General features: G+C 50.3%; 1 protein-coding gene across 7 annotated transcripts in view; it reads left to right on the top strand.

Annotated features, from left to right (window-relative positions):
* The first annotated feature begins 364 nt into the window (after positions 1 to 364).
* The window catches only part of kif13ba (kinesin family member 13Ba), a 34,828-nt gene continuing 17,606 nt past the window's right edge, over positions 365 to 17,586 (top strand). For all 7 annotated transcript variants that reach the window (XM_053865218.1, XM_053865221.1, XM_053865215.1 and 4 more), the window contains exons 1-4: positions 365 to 517; positions 654 to 900; positions 9,503 to 9,596; positions 17,504 to 17,516. In XM_053865218.1, coding sequence (XP_053721193.1) covers positions 831 to 900; positions 9,503 to 9,596; positions 17,504 to 17,516 — 177 coding nt within the window. In that variant the 5' untranslated portion in view covers positions 365 to 517; positions 654 to 830. The remainder of the gene's footprint in view (positions 518 to 653; positions 901 to 9,502; positions 9,597 to 17,503; positions 17,517 to 17,586) is intronic.

Raw genomic sequence — 17,586 nt, 5'->3', positions numbered from 1 at the left:
GCTCTCTCGCCTGTCCTCCTCCCCGCCGCCCCCAAGACTGTGAGGCCAGTGAGCCCGGCGTTTGTATGGACAGAAGCTCGGCTGTTTTGGGTCTGGGTTTCTTTCTAACCCATTAATGAGTGCAAATTTCCCCTTGAAATCTGCTGAAGTCAGGCGCGCAGCGAGATTCACTTCCTGTTCTCGTTTTGTGTGTCGTTTGAGTCGTTATCAGTATAGTGCATCACGAGTGCTCACGTGCCACTTCGTTTTAAACGCATACCATGCCATATGCACCGCACCATAGTATAAAGCCGGAGAGAATGGTTTCATCACGACGTCAGCGTGCAGTTGGCTGTTGGGCACTTTTATTTTGAAACCCGGATACTCAGTCGGAAGCGGCTGCTCGCGCGTGCAGTCTGACAGTCAGGGCGGACATGGTGGACTCCTCGGAAGGCTGAGTCTTCTCCGGCCGCTTTCTGGAACAATGTCGCTGCGGCTGGCGCACTGACGCTGCCACCCCCGGGGTGACCCCTCCATGGTACGCGGGTCCGAGTCCGAATGTTGTCTGCGGCTGTAGGGGGCTGGCGCGAGCCGCTCTCTGTCCGGGGGTCCATGTTAGCCGACTAGCTCGCTCCTGCTCCTCTGTGACCCACCGTGTCTCGTCTCTCCCGCAGCTCCCGACTGGATGTTAGTTAGCCCGGAACATGAGCGGAGGGAGCGGTTAAGGAGCGGCTACATTTGTTGTGTCCATGGACGGAGCCGGGAGAAGCTAGCTGGCTGTCAGTCCTGCTAGCGCGACGCTTCCAGGAGCCCACTTGTTCTGGACCAGCGGAACCACGGCTGGAGCCAGGATGGGGGAGCCCAGTCTGGACGACTCAAATGTCAAGGTGGCCGTCCGGGTCCGGCCCATGAACCGCAGAGGTGAGTCTGGATGCTGGGTGCCGGATGAGGTAGTCATGGCTTACTCAAGGGCACTGGGGCAGACAAAGGTTTTGTTCACAAACCTCACAAACAAGTTGAGTAATAGTTGAATCCCCCCTGAGAAGGTTGATGTTTGACCTGATGATCTGCTGCCCTGACACCATCCCTGTCCTCTCTCCCATCTGCCGGTCCTGTTGGCTCATGTGATGCGCTGGCACCGATTCCTTGAAGCACTTTCGGAACGTGTTTGTCGATTAAACCTGATCATCAGAACCATTTTTCCGACATCGTTGTATGTGTGTATCCTTCCTCTTCCTTTTCTGTCACGTGACCTCTGACTTCAGCCGGCACCTCTCAGGATGTGTTGCCGTTTCATTTGAGAAACTTTTAGAAAGTTTAGAACGCTGCTATGTTCTCCTGATGAGCAGTCGTGGAACACTGTCTCAAGTTGTGTGGGAATCAGCTGGGAATTCTTCTGTGATGACCCGCATGGGTTGGATCCCAGAACAAAACCACCCTGCTGGATTACTATGGTCCGTCATCTGTCTGCTTCAGTTCCCCGCACACATCTTGCTGGCCTGAGCTCTAGTGAATGATATGTAGAACCAAGTCAGGATTCGACCTCAGCACCGTCAGTCAGACACTCCACCCGCAGCTGAGGGAGCGAGACGTGACTAGTGTTTGTGTGTGTGTTTTCGTCCTCGAGTCCCGTGGCCCGCTGCCATCCTGCCGGATCCAGGCCCACCAGCTGCTGCGGCCCATGGTCGAGTCGTTTGCAGGGACCAAGGCTTGTAGAGGTGGTGCTGTCGCTGCAAGTGACACCGGCAACGTGGGCGTCTGCTCACCTGACAGCAGTATAGTCATTCCATTGGTGCGTTGTGTTTCCATTGTCAACTGGGTCTTGTGTTTGAGTCGGTGACCCACAAGTGTAACTGGTCAATGGTGAGATCCTGGAAGTGAAAGTGGAGGATGGGTGCTGTGGTTCAGAGAGGAGCGCGGGAACACGAGGTGGAATGAGGACAGAAGTGGGAACATCTCTGTGAGCGTGCTGTTGTTAGTTTGCTGACTCCACATTAAAGCTGGAGTCTGGGTGTGTCCTTGGGTCCAGTTATTAGTCATACAAACCAGTCCAGCTCTTCATCATGCTGTTCTCTGCCCACACACGCCTCTCATGGTCTGGACTCGCTGTTGAGTTCTTGCTGGCTCAGTTCCTTTAACAAAATAAGAGGGTCGACGTGGAGGTCAGAGATGTGTGCAGCTGGAGAACCCACATCCTGCTGGCCGACCGGGTCAGTCGCGTCTCCTCAACTGGGGGATGTTTTTGGGTGATGCATCCTGCTGTGTCACTCTTTCTTCGCTGACATGAGTCTGTCTTGCTCGCCACATTTCTACCAGCAACAAAGGCTCAGTGTTGCACCGATCTGCACGCTCCAGCGCTCCGCTGCATTCTAGAGACGTGGTGCACGCACGGCAGTTTCTGTGCTTCAGCCGTGAGAGAGAGAGAGAGAGCATGTGTCCCCTGAACTGCGAGCACTGGCTGTGGCAGAAGTCACCACACCAAGTCAGTGGATCAACACACGCTGCTGTGATGGAGGACGTTGCGGTTTGTCACGTGACATTGCTGAAAGTTTCTATGAGAAATCAGGAGTAGAAGTTATGTCGATATCTAGACTTCACCCCTTCCCATGGCTCCTGTGTGTCCCTGACCCTGATTCATTGAGAGAAAACACAGATTTTTATCCTGATTCTGGTGCTGTCTGCTGGATGGCTTCAGGTGGCTGTAGATTCTAGAGCACCTGGAGAGCCGTTCTTCTTGTTGGTCCTCCTGGGAAAACCGTCTGGTCTGATGAGTGGCGTCACAAGCACCGGGGTGTTGGGTTGTTGCTATGTCAGGCGGGTGAACACTGAACCGTGGAGATGAGGATTCATCACGGAGACGTTTAGTCATTCCACTTCTGCCCAACGCTCCTGCCAGCACTTTCAACCGCCAATCAGACGTTAGCTGCCATCAGCGTTTATTTGAGCTGCAAACACACGAATGTGAATCTCTGTTGGCTCAGATGTTTCACTGCTTCTGACTGGAGGTTCCAACCTCACGCAGTCTTTTATACCTTCTCGCTCTGAGTCCACTCGAGCAACACCTTTCAAGCTGTGTTCGCACCTCTGGTGGAAAGAATTGGAGTCGCACGGGTGGATTCTGTGGATGGGGTTTGGATCAGCAGGCCACATTTCCACTTGTGCTTTTACAGAGTTTTCTCTCTTTGAATAAAGGTTCTGTTCGCTCCTCACCGCCACTGCTGCCAGATTTAAGAATTTAATAACCCAGGCTCCACTGTGGAGGAAGAAGGTTCCCTCAGAAATCACCCTGATCAGGAGCTGTTTCAGCTCAGCACCTTTCAGTCTGTGTCAGCTTGGAGAGGAGAGACTCAGAGGAGACCGTTGAGGTGTCTCCTGGACTGGTCAGGTGTTCAGCTGGGAGGAGGACCTGGGGCAGACCCACCACATCTCTTCATTATCGTCTTGAGCTCGGTGTTTTTCTTTTTTGAGTTTTTTTCCATTGCTGGTCTTTTCAGATTGTGTTATTTCCTGGGGAGTCTTCCAGGTGAGGTTATTGATGTTTTTCTCATTGACTTTATGTGACTCCTTAGGTTTTCATCCTCACTTTTTTTAACTCGATGTTTTTCACACAACTTTTTGGTGATTTTTCTCTCCTGGATTTTTTCGTGTTTTCTCTAGGCCAGTTTTTACTTGATTTTCTTTCTGTTTTTCCTTTATTTATTTTTTCATCTTGCCAAATGTTGGTTCTTTTTTCTGTTCCTCCATGAACCTGTTATCGATGACCTTTTTCGATGTGGTCGTGTGTTTGGTACATGAGTACAAACCCAGCCTCAGTGTCGGTCCTGACCTTCCTCTGCTGAAAGACCGCCTAGGTCTCGGGTTGGGCTGCCGGTGGGCCGGTCCACATGGACAAAGGCAGGAAGGGAGTGAGTCTGAGTGAATATTTGCCAACGTTGTGTAACGCTGCTCGTTCCCATAGCTGGGGCCTTCGAGGAACCGTGGGCGTAGCAACGGTGACACCCCGGCCAGACTGGGCTCATGTGGGGGGTGGGAGGGGTCACCTAATGCCGGTACGGAGACGAGATCGGAGGGAAGAGGCGGAAGATGCTCATGGTGAGAGGGAGAGGAGAAAAACAATGAGCACATTTAGCCATCAAGTCATCACATGCTCCTCATGGTCAAGCAGGAAGTGCAGCTGCAGAGTCGTCCCCCCTCCTCTCTTCCATGCCGCCAACCGTCCTCGCGCTGCTGAGAGGGAGCAGAACACCTGCTTGACTCACCTTCAGCCTCAGGTGACTTCAGTGGTGATTTGGTTAGCAGGTGAGAGAGAGGTGTGTCATGGTGATGCAGACTGAGTCAACAAGAGTGAGAATGTCCTCTCCTCCCACCTGCGCTAGGTGACTTCATATTCTGTCATATCTTTGGGTCTCTGAGCGAGCTGGATCACAATCTTTGGGTTGACTATGAAATCTCAATTGTTCTTCCACACGAAGCCATTTAAATACTGACGTGTTCTACTGACCAGGGTTTGGGTCTGTGAAGACGCTCATGTCTTAGGTTGTGATCTGTCTCCGTGGTTACTGAGGCTTCATCCAGAACCAGAACTTAAAATGAATGAAGAAGAGTGGAAGCCCGTCGGGTTGCGGTGTGTATTGGTCTGCGTCCATTTGAGGAAATACTGTGCTTCTAATGTGTCAGTGGTGACAACAGAAGCTTCCTGAAGTTCTACACTGCTTTTGAAATAAGACGCATGTATGGAACCAAGCATGGCCAGAGTGTCATCATTCGACCTGCGAGACTGTCCTGAACTTCACTTGAAGGCTTCGCCCTGCTTCTTAAAGCCATGCCTGCTATCTTTGTAGACACACTGCTCCATGGGTGAGGGACGATGAGTCGGGAACCAAGTGTCTGACTCTTAAACCGGTAGCCTTCTCTGGGGTTGGTTTGTTTACTGGAGGAGGTGATAATGATATTTAATGAGTCTCACTCAACAGTCGTCACTCCACTTTCAGAAAGACAAACCCTGGGGGCTCAACGTTTTTTTGTCTGTCTGTCTGACTGTCTGTCTCTCTCAGTCTTTGTCTATCTCTCCCCCTCTCTCTCTCTCTCTCTCTCTCTCTCTCTCTCTCTCTCTCTCTCTCTCTCAGTCTCTGTCTTTCTGTCTGTCCCTCTCTGTCTGTCTGTCTATGTCTTTCTGTCTCTCTCTCTCTCTCTCTGTCTGTCTGTCTGTCTGTCTGTCTCTCTCTCTCTCTCTCTCTCTCTGTCTGTCTGTCTGTCTCTGTCTGTCTGTCTCAGTCTTTGTCTGTCTCTCTCTCTCTGTCTTTCTGTCTGTCTCTGTCTGTCTGTCTCAGTCTCTGTCTGTCTCTCTCTCTCTCTCAGTCTCTGTCTTTCTGTCTGCCTGTCTCTCTCTGTGTCTCTCTCTCTGTGTCTCTCTCTCTCAGTCTCTGTCTGTCTGTCTCTGTCTCTCTCTCTCTCTCTCTCTCAGTCTCAGTCTCTGTCTTTCTGTCTGTCTGTCTCTCTCTTTGTCTGTCTGTCTCAGTCTTTGTCTGTCTCTCTCTCTCTCTCTCAGTCTCTGTCTTTCTGTCTGTCCCTCTCTGTCTGTCTGTCTCTGTCTATCTCTCTCTCTCTCTCTCAGTCTCTGTCTTTCTCTCTGTCTGTCTCTCTCTCTGTGTCTCTCTCTCTGTCTGTCTGTCTCTGTCTCTCTCTCTCTCAGTCTCTGTCTGTCTGTCTGTCTGTCTCAGCCTTTGTCTGTCTCTCTCTCTCAGTCTCTGTCTTTCTGTCTGTCCCTCTCTGTCTGTCTGTCTCAGTCTCTGTCTGTCTCAGTCTCTGTCTGTCTCTGTTTGTCTTTCTCTCTCGCTCTCTCTCTCAGTCTCTGTCTTTCTGTCTCTCTGTCTGTCTCTCTCTCTGTGTCTCTGTGTGTCTCTCTCTCTGTGTCTCTCTGTGTCTCTCTCTCTCTCTCTCTCTCTCTCTCTCAGTCTCTGTCTCTCTCTCTCTCTGTGTCTCTCTCTCTGTCTCTCTCTCTCTCAGTCTCTGTCTGTCTGTCTGTCTCAGTCTTTGTCTGTCTCTCTCTCTCTCAGTCTCTGTCTTTCTGTCTGTCTGTCTGTCTCAGTCTCTGTCTGTCTCAGTCTCTCTCTCTCTCTCTCAGTCTCTGTCTCTCTCTCTCTGTGTCTCTCTCTCTGTGTCTCTTTCTCTCAGTCTCTGTCTGTCTCTCGGTCTCTCCCTGCCCCCCCATCTGCGAACGGGTCGCGGCAGCTCTGTTCTCACATGTCGGCTGGATAATGTGAAATGATGAACCGACAACAGGGATGTGATTCTCCTCATGTGGCTGCCAGCAAGGAAAAAAATAACCACAGAGAGGATCAGAATGTGAGGCGGTCACGACCAGCACACTAATGACTTTAACTCGAGTCGGAAATGCGAAGCAGTGCAGCGTCACCAGCTGGAGATGTCTCAGCTCCGCTGAATTGAGTATGAGCGCGCCGTCTTCACGGTGGACTCTTCCTCCTGTGCGACCCCAGAAACCCTTCCAAGCCCAGCCTGGGGTGCTCTCCTCCTGCCTCATGTGTTGGCAGCCACCTGAGCTGCTGTCTCGTCATGACCAGTGTGGATGTCTGCCTTGACGAGTTCCGACTGGTCATGTGACTCTTGTGTGTACAGGCGCTCCGTGAGGGGTTCGTTCGTGAAGCAGTGTGGGATCAGAGGGGAAAACAACTTTGCATGAGTTGAGATCGATGTAACGCGTGTTTCAGCCCTGTGTGTGGCACTGTTGGTCTGTATGTGTTCTCTCACAAGCAGCGAAGAAGAAGCCACCTGGGGAGTCAGTGTTGCGTGCTGTGGAACCTTGCCATCAAGGTGCTGCCACATATTTGTGAGGCCTAGTCTGTACACAACTGCACAGTGCAGAACACAGCTGGGCAGAATGGTTTGGGTCACCATGAACTTGGTGCGGACTTCCTGCTTTCTCTCAACACCTCTCCAGCTATGGGAATCAGGAGGTGAGATCCCAGTGTAGGTGGGCCCTCTCCTGCTTAAGTACGCAGGAAACCCCTGAATTATATTCTGGGTTGTCAGAGGTATGTGATGTATCAGTGCTTTTCCAGGTGTCACAACAACCTCAAAAACACTTTTTTCTCCAGCTTCAGCATTCTTGTTGCTCCTCATCCATCTGCATCTTGACTGCTTCTCCAATGTAGCGATTGTCACGACAATACTATCTGGACACCTTTTAGCAAGCTTCCAGTTTGCTGACCAGCCTGAAGACTCACCCACGCAGAGCGCAGAACCAGTCTGCTCCGTGAGTCGACCTGGACTAGCCGCTCCCGCCTCCGTGTTTCTGCTGACCTGTTTCAGAACGTCTGGCACACATAAGAAGGAGCTGTCGCTCACTCCTTCGGAGACTTGATGTCATGGACTCCAGGTTTGGCAGTGATGAGTCCCACTGTCTTCACACATGGTTGTGCGCCCAGGAGCCGATCTGGCTATAGAAAACCTCACTAACATTCAGCATGTGGTGGCGGTGCAGAGGGAGACATGTCAGACTAAGAGGTTCAGGAAGTCAGTTGGGACCTAACTTTGTGAGCAAAGAAAAGCTAGGACATGTCATGGGGCCAGAAGGTATTCTCACAATCCGAGTGGCTGGGCAGCCAAGAAGAGAATTCCAGTGGAAGGAGTGCTGTTATCGCAGCATGGACGATGAGACTCCTCCTTGAACAGCAGGAATTTATCAGTGACCCTTGTTCCCTGGTCATCTTGACAAGATATCTGACCCAAACCTTCAAGAGGCTCCTCAGGGAGCTGTTAACATGTGACACATGACCTCATCGTCTGCCGTCACTGTGGTTGTTTGCCATGTTTCTTAGTTATCAACCACTCGTGGTTGGAGTGAAACCAAACTGTTGAAATAGGAGAAGAAGTTAGGGCATGTCAGTGGGAGGTTCTCTGACTCTCCAGTGTAGCAGCGTTTACTCCAGATGTGCTCATCCTTGGCGCTGTCCTTCCCTCGCACGTGTGCTAGTGGAGCCATGTTTGCTCAGTTTTCATTTACAAATGCACTGGAACGTGTCCCACTGTTTGACTTCATTTCGTAGAATGTGGTTTTATGTGATGTCATACAAAGTTTGGTGTGTAAATATACGTCTTCAAGCTTGTGTGCTGTTCATACAAGTGTGCACCTCATTGGCTCATTGTCAAATGTAGTCGACCAGTCGACTGTACTCAACTTTCCAATTAGTCACACACAGGATCTTTGGTCGACCAGTTGTGATGTCATCACTCTCTTCGGCCAATCCGCCATGAGAGGAGAAATGCTGGAGGCTTCTAGTACACCACCACCCAGAGCGACCCACGACCCATTCAAACCTTTCACGCCATGCTTTGAGCAATTCAAACGGAATATAAAGTTTCTAAACGGCATTCAACACTGCACCAGTCTTAACATTTTACATACTTTATTAATTATGTTCTACTGTATTTACCACACTACTGTCAGCCGTGTTGCCGTGTTTGTCAACCGCCACATGTTTTTGGCTCGTTGACCGTCTCAGTAATCGTTAGTTGCAGCCCAAGTCAAGTGTTTAGTTGTGTGTCAGTATTGGTAGTTTATCAGCTCCCATCATCTAATATTTCTTCTTTGTGCTGTAAAGCCATGGCCAAATGTTGTGGCAGCAGATGATCACTTGTCGTCATGTTTGGAGTCAACATGTCCGTTGACGGCAGCAGCTGTTTATCGTGGTTTATGAACCTGAGTTATGAGGTTTGACTTGAGTTCTGCTGCAGAGCCTCGTCGCTGTCCTCTCACCACACAGGAGGTCGATTTGTTGTGGCTCTGTGACGTGCCCGATCCTTGATCTTGGTTGGTCCACTGCTGACTCGTGCACTCGTAAATACCGGCGCAAACAAATCACTGTCCTGCTGCTGGTCACGGCCAGTCGCCGAAGGTCGCGTTGCTTCCCGACATGAACAAGGCTACAGCACACACCAAGGCCGTCGCCGTGAGTTTGATAAGTCCGACGTCCGCTCCGGGGTGAAAGGTCAACCGGGTTTTACCATTCACTTGGTTAATGTGTAAAGCAGCTCTGTGGCTTCGTGCAGAAAAGTGATGATGGAAAGAGTGGGATTTGTTCTCGTTAAAATGAGCTGTGATCTGGATGCTTACTGACTTCCTGCCACTCAGAAGTCGTTGGCAGGAAGAAGTAGCACTACACATAAACAACTGTGTCTTTCTCTCTGAGGAACTCGGGTCCAGTCACCAGAAGAACGTGGTTAACCAGGAGAACCTCCACGGTGACAAAAGTTATCAGACTTTTCTGTGGCTTCAGATTCAACCTTTAGGAGAATAAACCTCGCCTGTACACGACAAGGCTGTAGCAGAAAGCAACGTTTTGAATGCTCCGAGAAAAGGAGTGACATTGAAAATGTAACTTGTGACAACACTAAGCCACCACACATGGCAGTGGATGGTCCTAATGTTTGTAAACGCTATTCAAAGTTGCTAACATGAGTCAGCATCGACGATAGTCTCTGACCTGTGTCATTTCACCCACAGAGAAGGAGCTGAACACCAAGTGCGTGGTGGAGATGGTGAAGAACCAGACCATCCTCCACCCTGCGGGGACCAACCTCGGCAAGGCAGACTCCAGGTAGGACAGTTGTGCGCTCAGCGTCCAACAAATCTAAGCTGCCAGGCCGTCATGGTCCTGGTCAGACGTCCAACTTGGTGTCGCTTCGGCTGTCGCCCTTGTGGGTCTGGGAAGTGTGAGTTTCCTCTCTGCGCGTCGGCTCCCTGCGGACTGTGTGTGGAATTTCTCTTTGTCTTCACGGTGAAACCTTTGGCAGGAAACTGATCGACCAGCTGCTGGAACTGGAAAACAACATGTCCTTTCTCCCCCAGTGTCCTGAAGCAGCTGTAGTCTGTTGGTTTGTGCGTGCATGCATGCATGCTCGTGAGTCTGTGTGTGGCTGAGTGTTCTCGTACGTGCCGTCGTGTGGTGGATCCAAAACATTTGTCAGAGCTTGAGAAGATTCACTCATGGAAACATGGTTTGTACTTTTCTGGGGGGAGGGGGAATACAAGTGACACCAAGTGCAAATGACAGAACTTGAGCATCAGGACTGGGCCACAGCAGTGAAGAAAGTGTTCATTTGCGTTCCAATAGTGATGAGGATTTTGGTGATCTCTGTTTTTGCGACCGCGTTTGGATACGACGGCAGTAAATCTCTGCGACCTACTCTTCCACTGCATACATTGATCAAGAGCCGTCCGGCTGAGACCTGTCAATCATTGAATTGTGACCCCCGGCCTGATGACAGCTCAGCTAGTTTCTACCAGGAGTGGATGAGGGAAGGTCAATGTGACTGGTGGCTAACAAGAGTTAACTGAACCCACCTGTGCTACTGTTGCTTGTCTATGTTCACAAATTGTCAGGCTAAGTGGAAGTGCTTGCACAAAATGTTGATGAGGAAGTGGAGAGGGACGTACATCTGTACTCTCCCTTGTGTTGTCTCATCGTTTCCACAAGAGATGCTCCGACCAGGATTTTGCTGCCCATCACCACTAGGGAGGGGCGATAACTTATCATACGCCATATCCCGCCAAACACAATCTCCACGATGACAATTCTGTGACCTTCTGTGTACATGATGCCATCACAGGTTAGAAAGCAGTGTGAAGAAGATCACTTGAAGTAGATCAAAAATTTTTTGCCCTCGACTGAATAGAAGAAAGTTCACTCACAAGTGTGACGGCGGACACAACATCAAGTTGCTCCTTCTGACTGTGTCCCATTTCTCACCCAACACTGGGCTCTGAGCGTCACGCGTCCCAATCCTCCTCACTGGCCGTTCACCACTTGAAATGATCCCATCAAACCCAGGGAGCTCCGGAGTGAAACCAATATGAAGTGTGGAGAGATTTCCAGGAGACCAAAGTACTTTATTTCAAAACAGTGTTGGACAGGACTACAGGGACATGTTAGAAGCCAGGACGACGCTTCCCTTTGTTGATGGTCTCTGGTGTCACACGTCAGCGAGCCACATGCTCCACCGTGTCCCACAACATGAACAATGCAACATGGATGTTCAACAGTAAGGTTTGGATTTCTTCTGAACAAACAACAGTGGGATAGCATCCAGGCTAACGTTAGCATCCTCACACCGCTAACAGATCTGTCACTGCAGCATAGCAGCGTTGGTTCACCAAACCAAGTGAGATGATCAGCGCCGATGCAAGAGGTTGCAGAAACGTTGGAGCTGTCATTTCCAAAACGTCTCCAAACACTGGATATGCAGGAAACAAAACACAGCACGGCAGCCAATGATACTGTGTCTTTAGGCATGACTGATAACACTGGGGATGCAACAGCAATAGCGTATTTTCTGGACTATAAGATGCAACTTTTTTCTCGCGCTCTGAACCCTGCGGCTTATAAAACAATGCGGCTAATATATGGATTTTTACGAGGGATATTCCAATCAATTGGCCACTGATTATGAAAGGCTGAACTCGTTGTGATCTGTGAATGCCGACCACTGCCTGTCATTGGCGGTCACAAAATCCGATCGGTTTGTGATGCGTCCACTCCTCCCTCCCGACTCGCCACTCGCTTGGCAACGGCATGTCTAATGCGGAAGCTTTTTTTAGTCTGTCATGTCAAGTTTGCATCCTGCAGCACATGCACGTTAAAAGGCGTCAACGCCACAAATTCAATACGATATTTAAAACACCAGCACTTGACGGAGCACAGTGAGTCTGACTGTGGATAGCTTGACTGCGACCTCGGAAGAGTCGCATAGCTTGACTCCAGTGGTCTGAGCGTGACATTCGCAACGCGAAGCATATTGCCCAAGAAATAATCATTAATTTCACCGCGCCAGATGAGCAGCCTTTCTCAAGTGTCGTTTTAAGACGGAGTCAACCGCGGCAGAATCAGCTGCTGTCATGTGTGTGTCAGATGCAGCGTTCGCAGTCCACCACCTGAATCTGAAACGTTTGCAACCGTCCAGAGTGAGAACTTTCATGAAAGAGGTTGAAGGCAGCTGCTTCAGCTGAGTACTCTCGCTGTCTCTCGGTGCATCCCGAGTTTTTACAGTCTAATGAGCGTGCTCATTGCTGGCAAAAATATTGAGCCTCGTCACATCAAACCAATGACATCACAGACGTTTTATTTACCTTTAAAGCGCTCAAATTGCGCTGTTTTCGCCCGTGTGTCCGCAGCTCTGTTAACAGAGACAATCTACTGGAGGGTGAAAACAGCGCTTTTTGAACACTTTAAATGTAAATTAGATGTGAGGAGTTCATGACTAGAGTTCAGAACATTGGCAAGATTGTTTCATGAGTCTTTCAAAACTAGTACTAGAGGATCACTAGAAGTGATCCTCATGCATTTTCTGTGGCGCAGACAGCAACAGTGCACTCGCGGCCTATAGACTGGTGCGGCTTATGTATGAAAAAGATCCATTTTCCTTCTTAGATTTGGTGGGTGCGGCTAATATTCCGGTGCGCTCTGTAGTCCGGAAAATACGGGAATAGCTTCTGCACTGCCTGCAGCCAGTGTGACTAATCACTCACAGCAAGGGGATGCTAACTAATGCTAAAGACTCCTGGCAAGTAACTAGAAGGTGTGACTTGTAAAGTCCCTCATCATGAAAGACACGGTGTCACTATGTAGCAGTAAAGAATCACAGTAACTCATCTGCACCAATGCCAAGCTGCCGTGTTCAGAGGGGTTGCCAGACTCTCCAGCACACATGCGTAGCCAAGTGTCTCCAGGATGATTTCCTCGTGACTGACGGAGAAGAGAAAGCTCTCAGGCTCAAGAGTCAGTGGCAGTTTCAGGTCCATGTGTCAGACTCGTCTGGAAGAGAGACAAAAGACTGTGAAAAGATGGACTCGCTTCTCTCCTCGAAACTCCTGCTTCTCCATGTTCTTCAGTTTCCCTGGCAACTCAGAGGGGAGGTTAACTCCGGGTCGCCGTCTGTGACCGTGAAGCCCCTTCCTTGAGCAAAGAGACCATTAAACTGAGGCGCGGAGCCTCAGCTCCTCCAGCATCTGTCTGCCATAAACCTCAGCTCTGACTTTTATGGAGGAGGCAACAAGAGCGCAGTCGTGAGATGACAAGGACGCGAGGACGACTGACTGACAGCGTCCTCAGTCTGCAAAGGCAGCTGCGTGATGGAGTGTGGAAGTGGAGGACCAGGAAGTCGTCGATTTGAATGACAAAGTTTGTTTATGCTAATAGAGTTTGGGAGGAGACTCGTGTCAGGAGCTCCAGCAGAAATATAGTACGAGACATGGCGCTAACATGTGAGGTCCTGTGCTCTTTGTGTTTAGCTGGACTTCATTTTCTCTGATCTGTGACCAACCCATTCTTCTCTGTGAATCTGATCTTCCCTTCCTCCCCTCCAAAGGTCTGGAAATCAATCATAGCTTCCTCCTGTTCTGCTGTGAGCGGCAGCTGGGCGACAGGCCCGCCACCAGGTGGCGTCCCATAGCCAACTGCAGCACCTTCCTGCATGGCACATCACCATTTGTTATTCCCATGAAATGATTGGTGGATGGGGCACAATCCAATCGTTCTGTTCAACAAACCTCATCTCCATTTAAGAACCAACCAATCTGCTGAGTAATCACCACTTTAGCTGAAATTGTGTTGACGGACACCGTTTTCCAATAAAACATTCAATCTGTAAAAGTCTGTGGGAATCTGAGTGTTTCAAAAACCAGTTCCTGGTCAGGGAGTTGCTCTCAGCCTTCCACGTCCAGAAGTGTGTTCTCAGAGTGCGAGTCTTCCATCACCTCACTCCTCCTCCCTGGCTGAGAACATCCTGGTGTTTACAGCTCCTGGTCGCCAGTGGAGACTGCTGCTTGTGTGATTCAGCTTTTCCAGCTGTGCTGCTCCAGTGTGGTGCCACTCTGACTCACGGCAGGGAAACATTTAGACACGATTATTACCATCTCTTCATGGATAGTGTCGTCCGTTTTTGGCGCCTCCCCTCCGGCTGATGGTCCATGTCTCAGGTCTCTAGTACTTGCGATAGTTTCACCCTCCTGGTGGTCACCTGCTCGAGCCTGGTCTGGGACACTTTGTACCTGTCTGATAGCTTTCTGGGTTACGTCACAGCCTCTAAGTAAATAGAAGTGGATCTGTTGAATCCTGCTGTGTCACCCATTCCAATTCTCCCTTCACTTACCATCCAAAACACATGGCTCACCTGAACCAGGACTCTGAACCAGACTGGAACCCAGTATGAATCACCCAGTTATTTTGAAGTCTTCATGCTCAAATTGAAGCTTAACCTCATGGGGTCCAGCCAAATGTCCCCACCAAGTCCATTCGGTCCTCACATTTTGATACTTGGCCCTGAAGACTGTTGACTGCTTCACTAGTGACATACTTCAAGCCTGAAGACGCCTCGAGAGTGTCTGCTGTGAAGTGATTGCTGTGGAGGACAGATGATGGCGTTGGCTAGATTTTTCTCTCAACTGGCTTCACCTGCTTTTTATGACGCGCTGCATCTTATGGTGATGAGTACAAGTTTCTGCTTACGGTGATCTTTCAGACAGGACCGTCTCCTCATGACATTGTAGATGCAACACAGCACCAGATTAGCCTTGTCTAGGAAGCTCCGTACTGACACCTTACTTAGCTTTGGATTTCAGCACAACCAACCTTGAGGACGAGATGCCATAGTTGCGTTGCTTCAGGACCATGTTGCGGACCCGTTAAGACCCCAGCTCATGCATGATAATTCAAAAAGCTAAAATGCTGGGTGGACAAAATTGCCACCATGTCCCTCCCTGCACCCTTCCAAAGGCTCAGCCCTACTGACCTCACTGGCCGTGAGCTGACGGTTCGTTCTCTCATGAGCAACAGAACGTGCAACTGAAGCGTCATGTATTTTAGCTGCTGCGCTTCAGAGGAGCGTCACACACAGCTAGCGTGTTCTGCATTGCCTCGGTCATATTGTGTTACACGGACGCAAATTCTTCTTCAGCTTAACATTCCAGGCTGGTTAACCCCCGCCGGCCACCTTCATCCTCTGTCCCCTGCACATTCCTCCTCTGCCCGTCCCACATCGCCCAAAACAAAGCAAGACAGTAGCGAGACAGAGAGGAGGGGGGAGCAGCCATGCATTCAGTTATTGTTTAAATGACGTGGTCACAGTGGAAGGGGGTGTTTGAGGAAGGACGGGGCCGCGGCCATGCTCTCCTGACCGCCTGGTTCTGTGCTCTCATTTGAGGGTGGAGTTGTGAATGAAGGCGGAGAGGGAGACGCGAGTGTCCCGTCTCACTGCCGAGCCACTTCGACAGCTGTCATCACTGCGCATGTAAGAGAGCGCCACGCTGAAATCCGTGAGTGGAGCTCTGCAGCCGCCATGTGCAGGCGACCGTGGGTGGGTCACTAGCTCTCGACACTACTGAAGGTGGTTCTTGCTGGCCAACTGACGGTGGGGATGAAATTGTGACTTATTTTGCTGCCCTCACCTGGAAATGCTAAGGCACGACACACTGTCCTTCTGACCACTAGACTGTGCCTGCTGCAGGTTCATCGAAAAGTCACCCAACAATTGCTGACACAGGAAGTACACGCCTGTCAAATGGCTTTATTTCTGATTTGAGAAATGAATTCAATGTTTATTAATTGTAGCTGCCACCACATCGATGCTAGCTATTGCTAACTTAACCAAGTCACGTGAGTGTCTGTCCACACCAAACAACCCAGAGCTTCTCCAGGATCATGTGACTGTCCAGGAGCTGGACCCAGCAGTCTTCAGCTTTGCTGCTCATCGTAAGGGCAAACGCTCTCTGGTGTCTTCAGTCAGGAAACAAGTCCCAGGTCTTGTTTTTTATCACGTTAGTGATTCGCTTTATGACTTGATGAATGAGTCTGATAAACTTGGTTGTTCCTGCAGCCTCTTTGCTATTGGTTGAGATTTCAAACCACGTTCCCAACTTTTCTCTGCATCATCATGTTCATGTTGTGAAGCGCAAGTGTAATCTGGAGTACGGGTTCAGTTCCTGAGGTCAAATATGAGAAAACTTCCTGTTGGGAAAGTCTCCTGTCTGGGAAGAAGAAGACTCTCAGAGAATGGGTACAGGACGAGAACTCACAACCTGCAAGTTCCTGGCAGAAGAGTGAGAGAAGGTGAAGAAGAGCATGCAGACAAGGTAGTGCCTGCGACGTCAGAGCACCGAGAGCAAAAGACAAGCTTCACAGGAAAGTTGGGCTCACTGCCATGAAGACTCGGAGTCATAAGTCAGAGCTGGAGATACTGATGTTGTTATTGGTAGAAAGGGCCCAGATCAGAGGTACAAGTGGAAAGTTTGGAGACAAAGTTATGGAGGACACAAGAACGTCAACATCTCCAGGTACCCTCAGGACTGAGGTCACGGGCGATGGGTCACCTTGTCGCATGGTTAGATGGGAAGCAGGAGCTCCGGCTGTGAAGCGGCCTGCTTTGTCACTGACTGAAACGATCACCTGGTGAACAGGTGCTGATGGCTCCATCGAAGCGCACCAACAAGAGGATGTGCTGTGATGTTCTCGCCATCTCTTGGCAGACTTCGACTGACTGTGTTGGTCCATATTGTCTTTGTCGCACACCCTCCCCCTCTAAATGTCATGACTTATTTTTGTTTGTTGTCTCCATGACTGGAAGCCTGCCCCCCGCCCCCCAGATCTGCCTCCAACCATCTCCCCCTCCCCCGTCCTAGCCTCATCTCCTCCCACACGCACAACATGTCAGCAGTGTACTGGAATATTCCTCTGGCCAGTGTGTCGTCAGCCCTCTGATGACAGGAATACATGTCACTCCCCCCATGGAAACCCATGCCACGTCCACCAGAAATACCTGCCAGTGTTGGGAAGAGAACTGCGTTCTGTTGTTCTGACAGCAAACGGGTCCTTGATACCTGAGAGCCCTGTTGTCACAGGAGTTGCTGTGAAAGAGTCAATGAAGTCGATGGATCTGGGGATAACAGGCTGATGAAATACTTAACCTCAAACCAGAGGCAGAAATCCATTATCCTCCGTTAGATGACCTATAAGAAGGAAACGCAAACCACCTGACAGAAATTTTGTCCTGTCTCTTTCCCTCCTTCTCTCCCTCCTTCTCTCTCCCTCTCTCTCTCTCTCTCTCCCTCTCTCTCCCCCCCCTCTCCCTGTCTCTCTCTCTCCCTCCTTCTCTCTCTCCCTCTCTCTCTCTCCCTCCTTCTCTCTCTCCCTCTCTTTCTCTCCCTCTCTCCCTCCTTCTCTCTCTCCCTCCTCTCTCTCTCTCCCTCTCTCTCTCCCTCCTTCTCTCTCTGCCTCTCTCTCTCCCTCCTTCTCTCTCCCTCTCTCTCTCTCCCTCTCTCTCCCTCCCTCTGTCTCCCTCCTTCTCTCTCTCCCTCTCTTTCTCTCCCTCTCTCCCTCATTCTCTCTCTCTCTCCCTCTCTCTCTCTCTCCCTCTGTCTCTCCCTCCCTCTCTCTCTCCCTCCTTCTCTCTCTCCCCCTCTTTCTCTCCCTTGCCCACATGTGCCTGTGAACCTCGACCTTCGTGACCTCATCAGGAGTCAGTCCAAGGTAACAACACACGCGGTGAAGTCATCATATGCTTGTGATTCATTCTTCTCTTCAACAAAGGCAGTGCTGT

The sequence above is a fragment of the Synchiropus splendidus genome, chromosome 5, assembly GCF_027744825.2.
Source record: "Synchiropus splendidus isolate RoL2022-P1 chromosome 5, RoL_Sspl_1.0, whole genome shotgun sequence".
NCBI classification, from domain to species: Eukaryota; Metazoa; Chordata; class Actinopteri; order Syngnathiformes; family Callionymidae; genus Synchiropus; species Synchiropus splendidus.
This window is presented reverse-complemented; position numbering and strand designations above follow the sequence as displayed.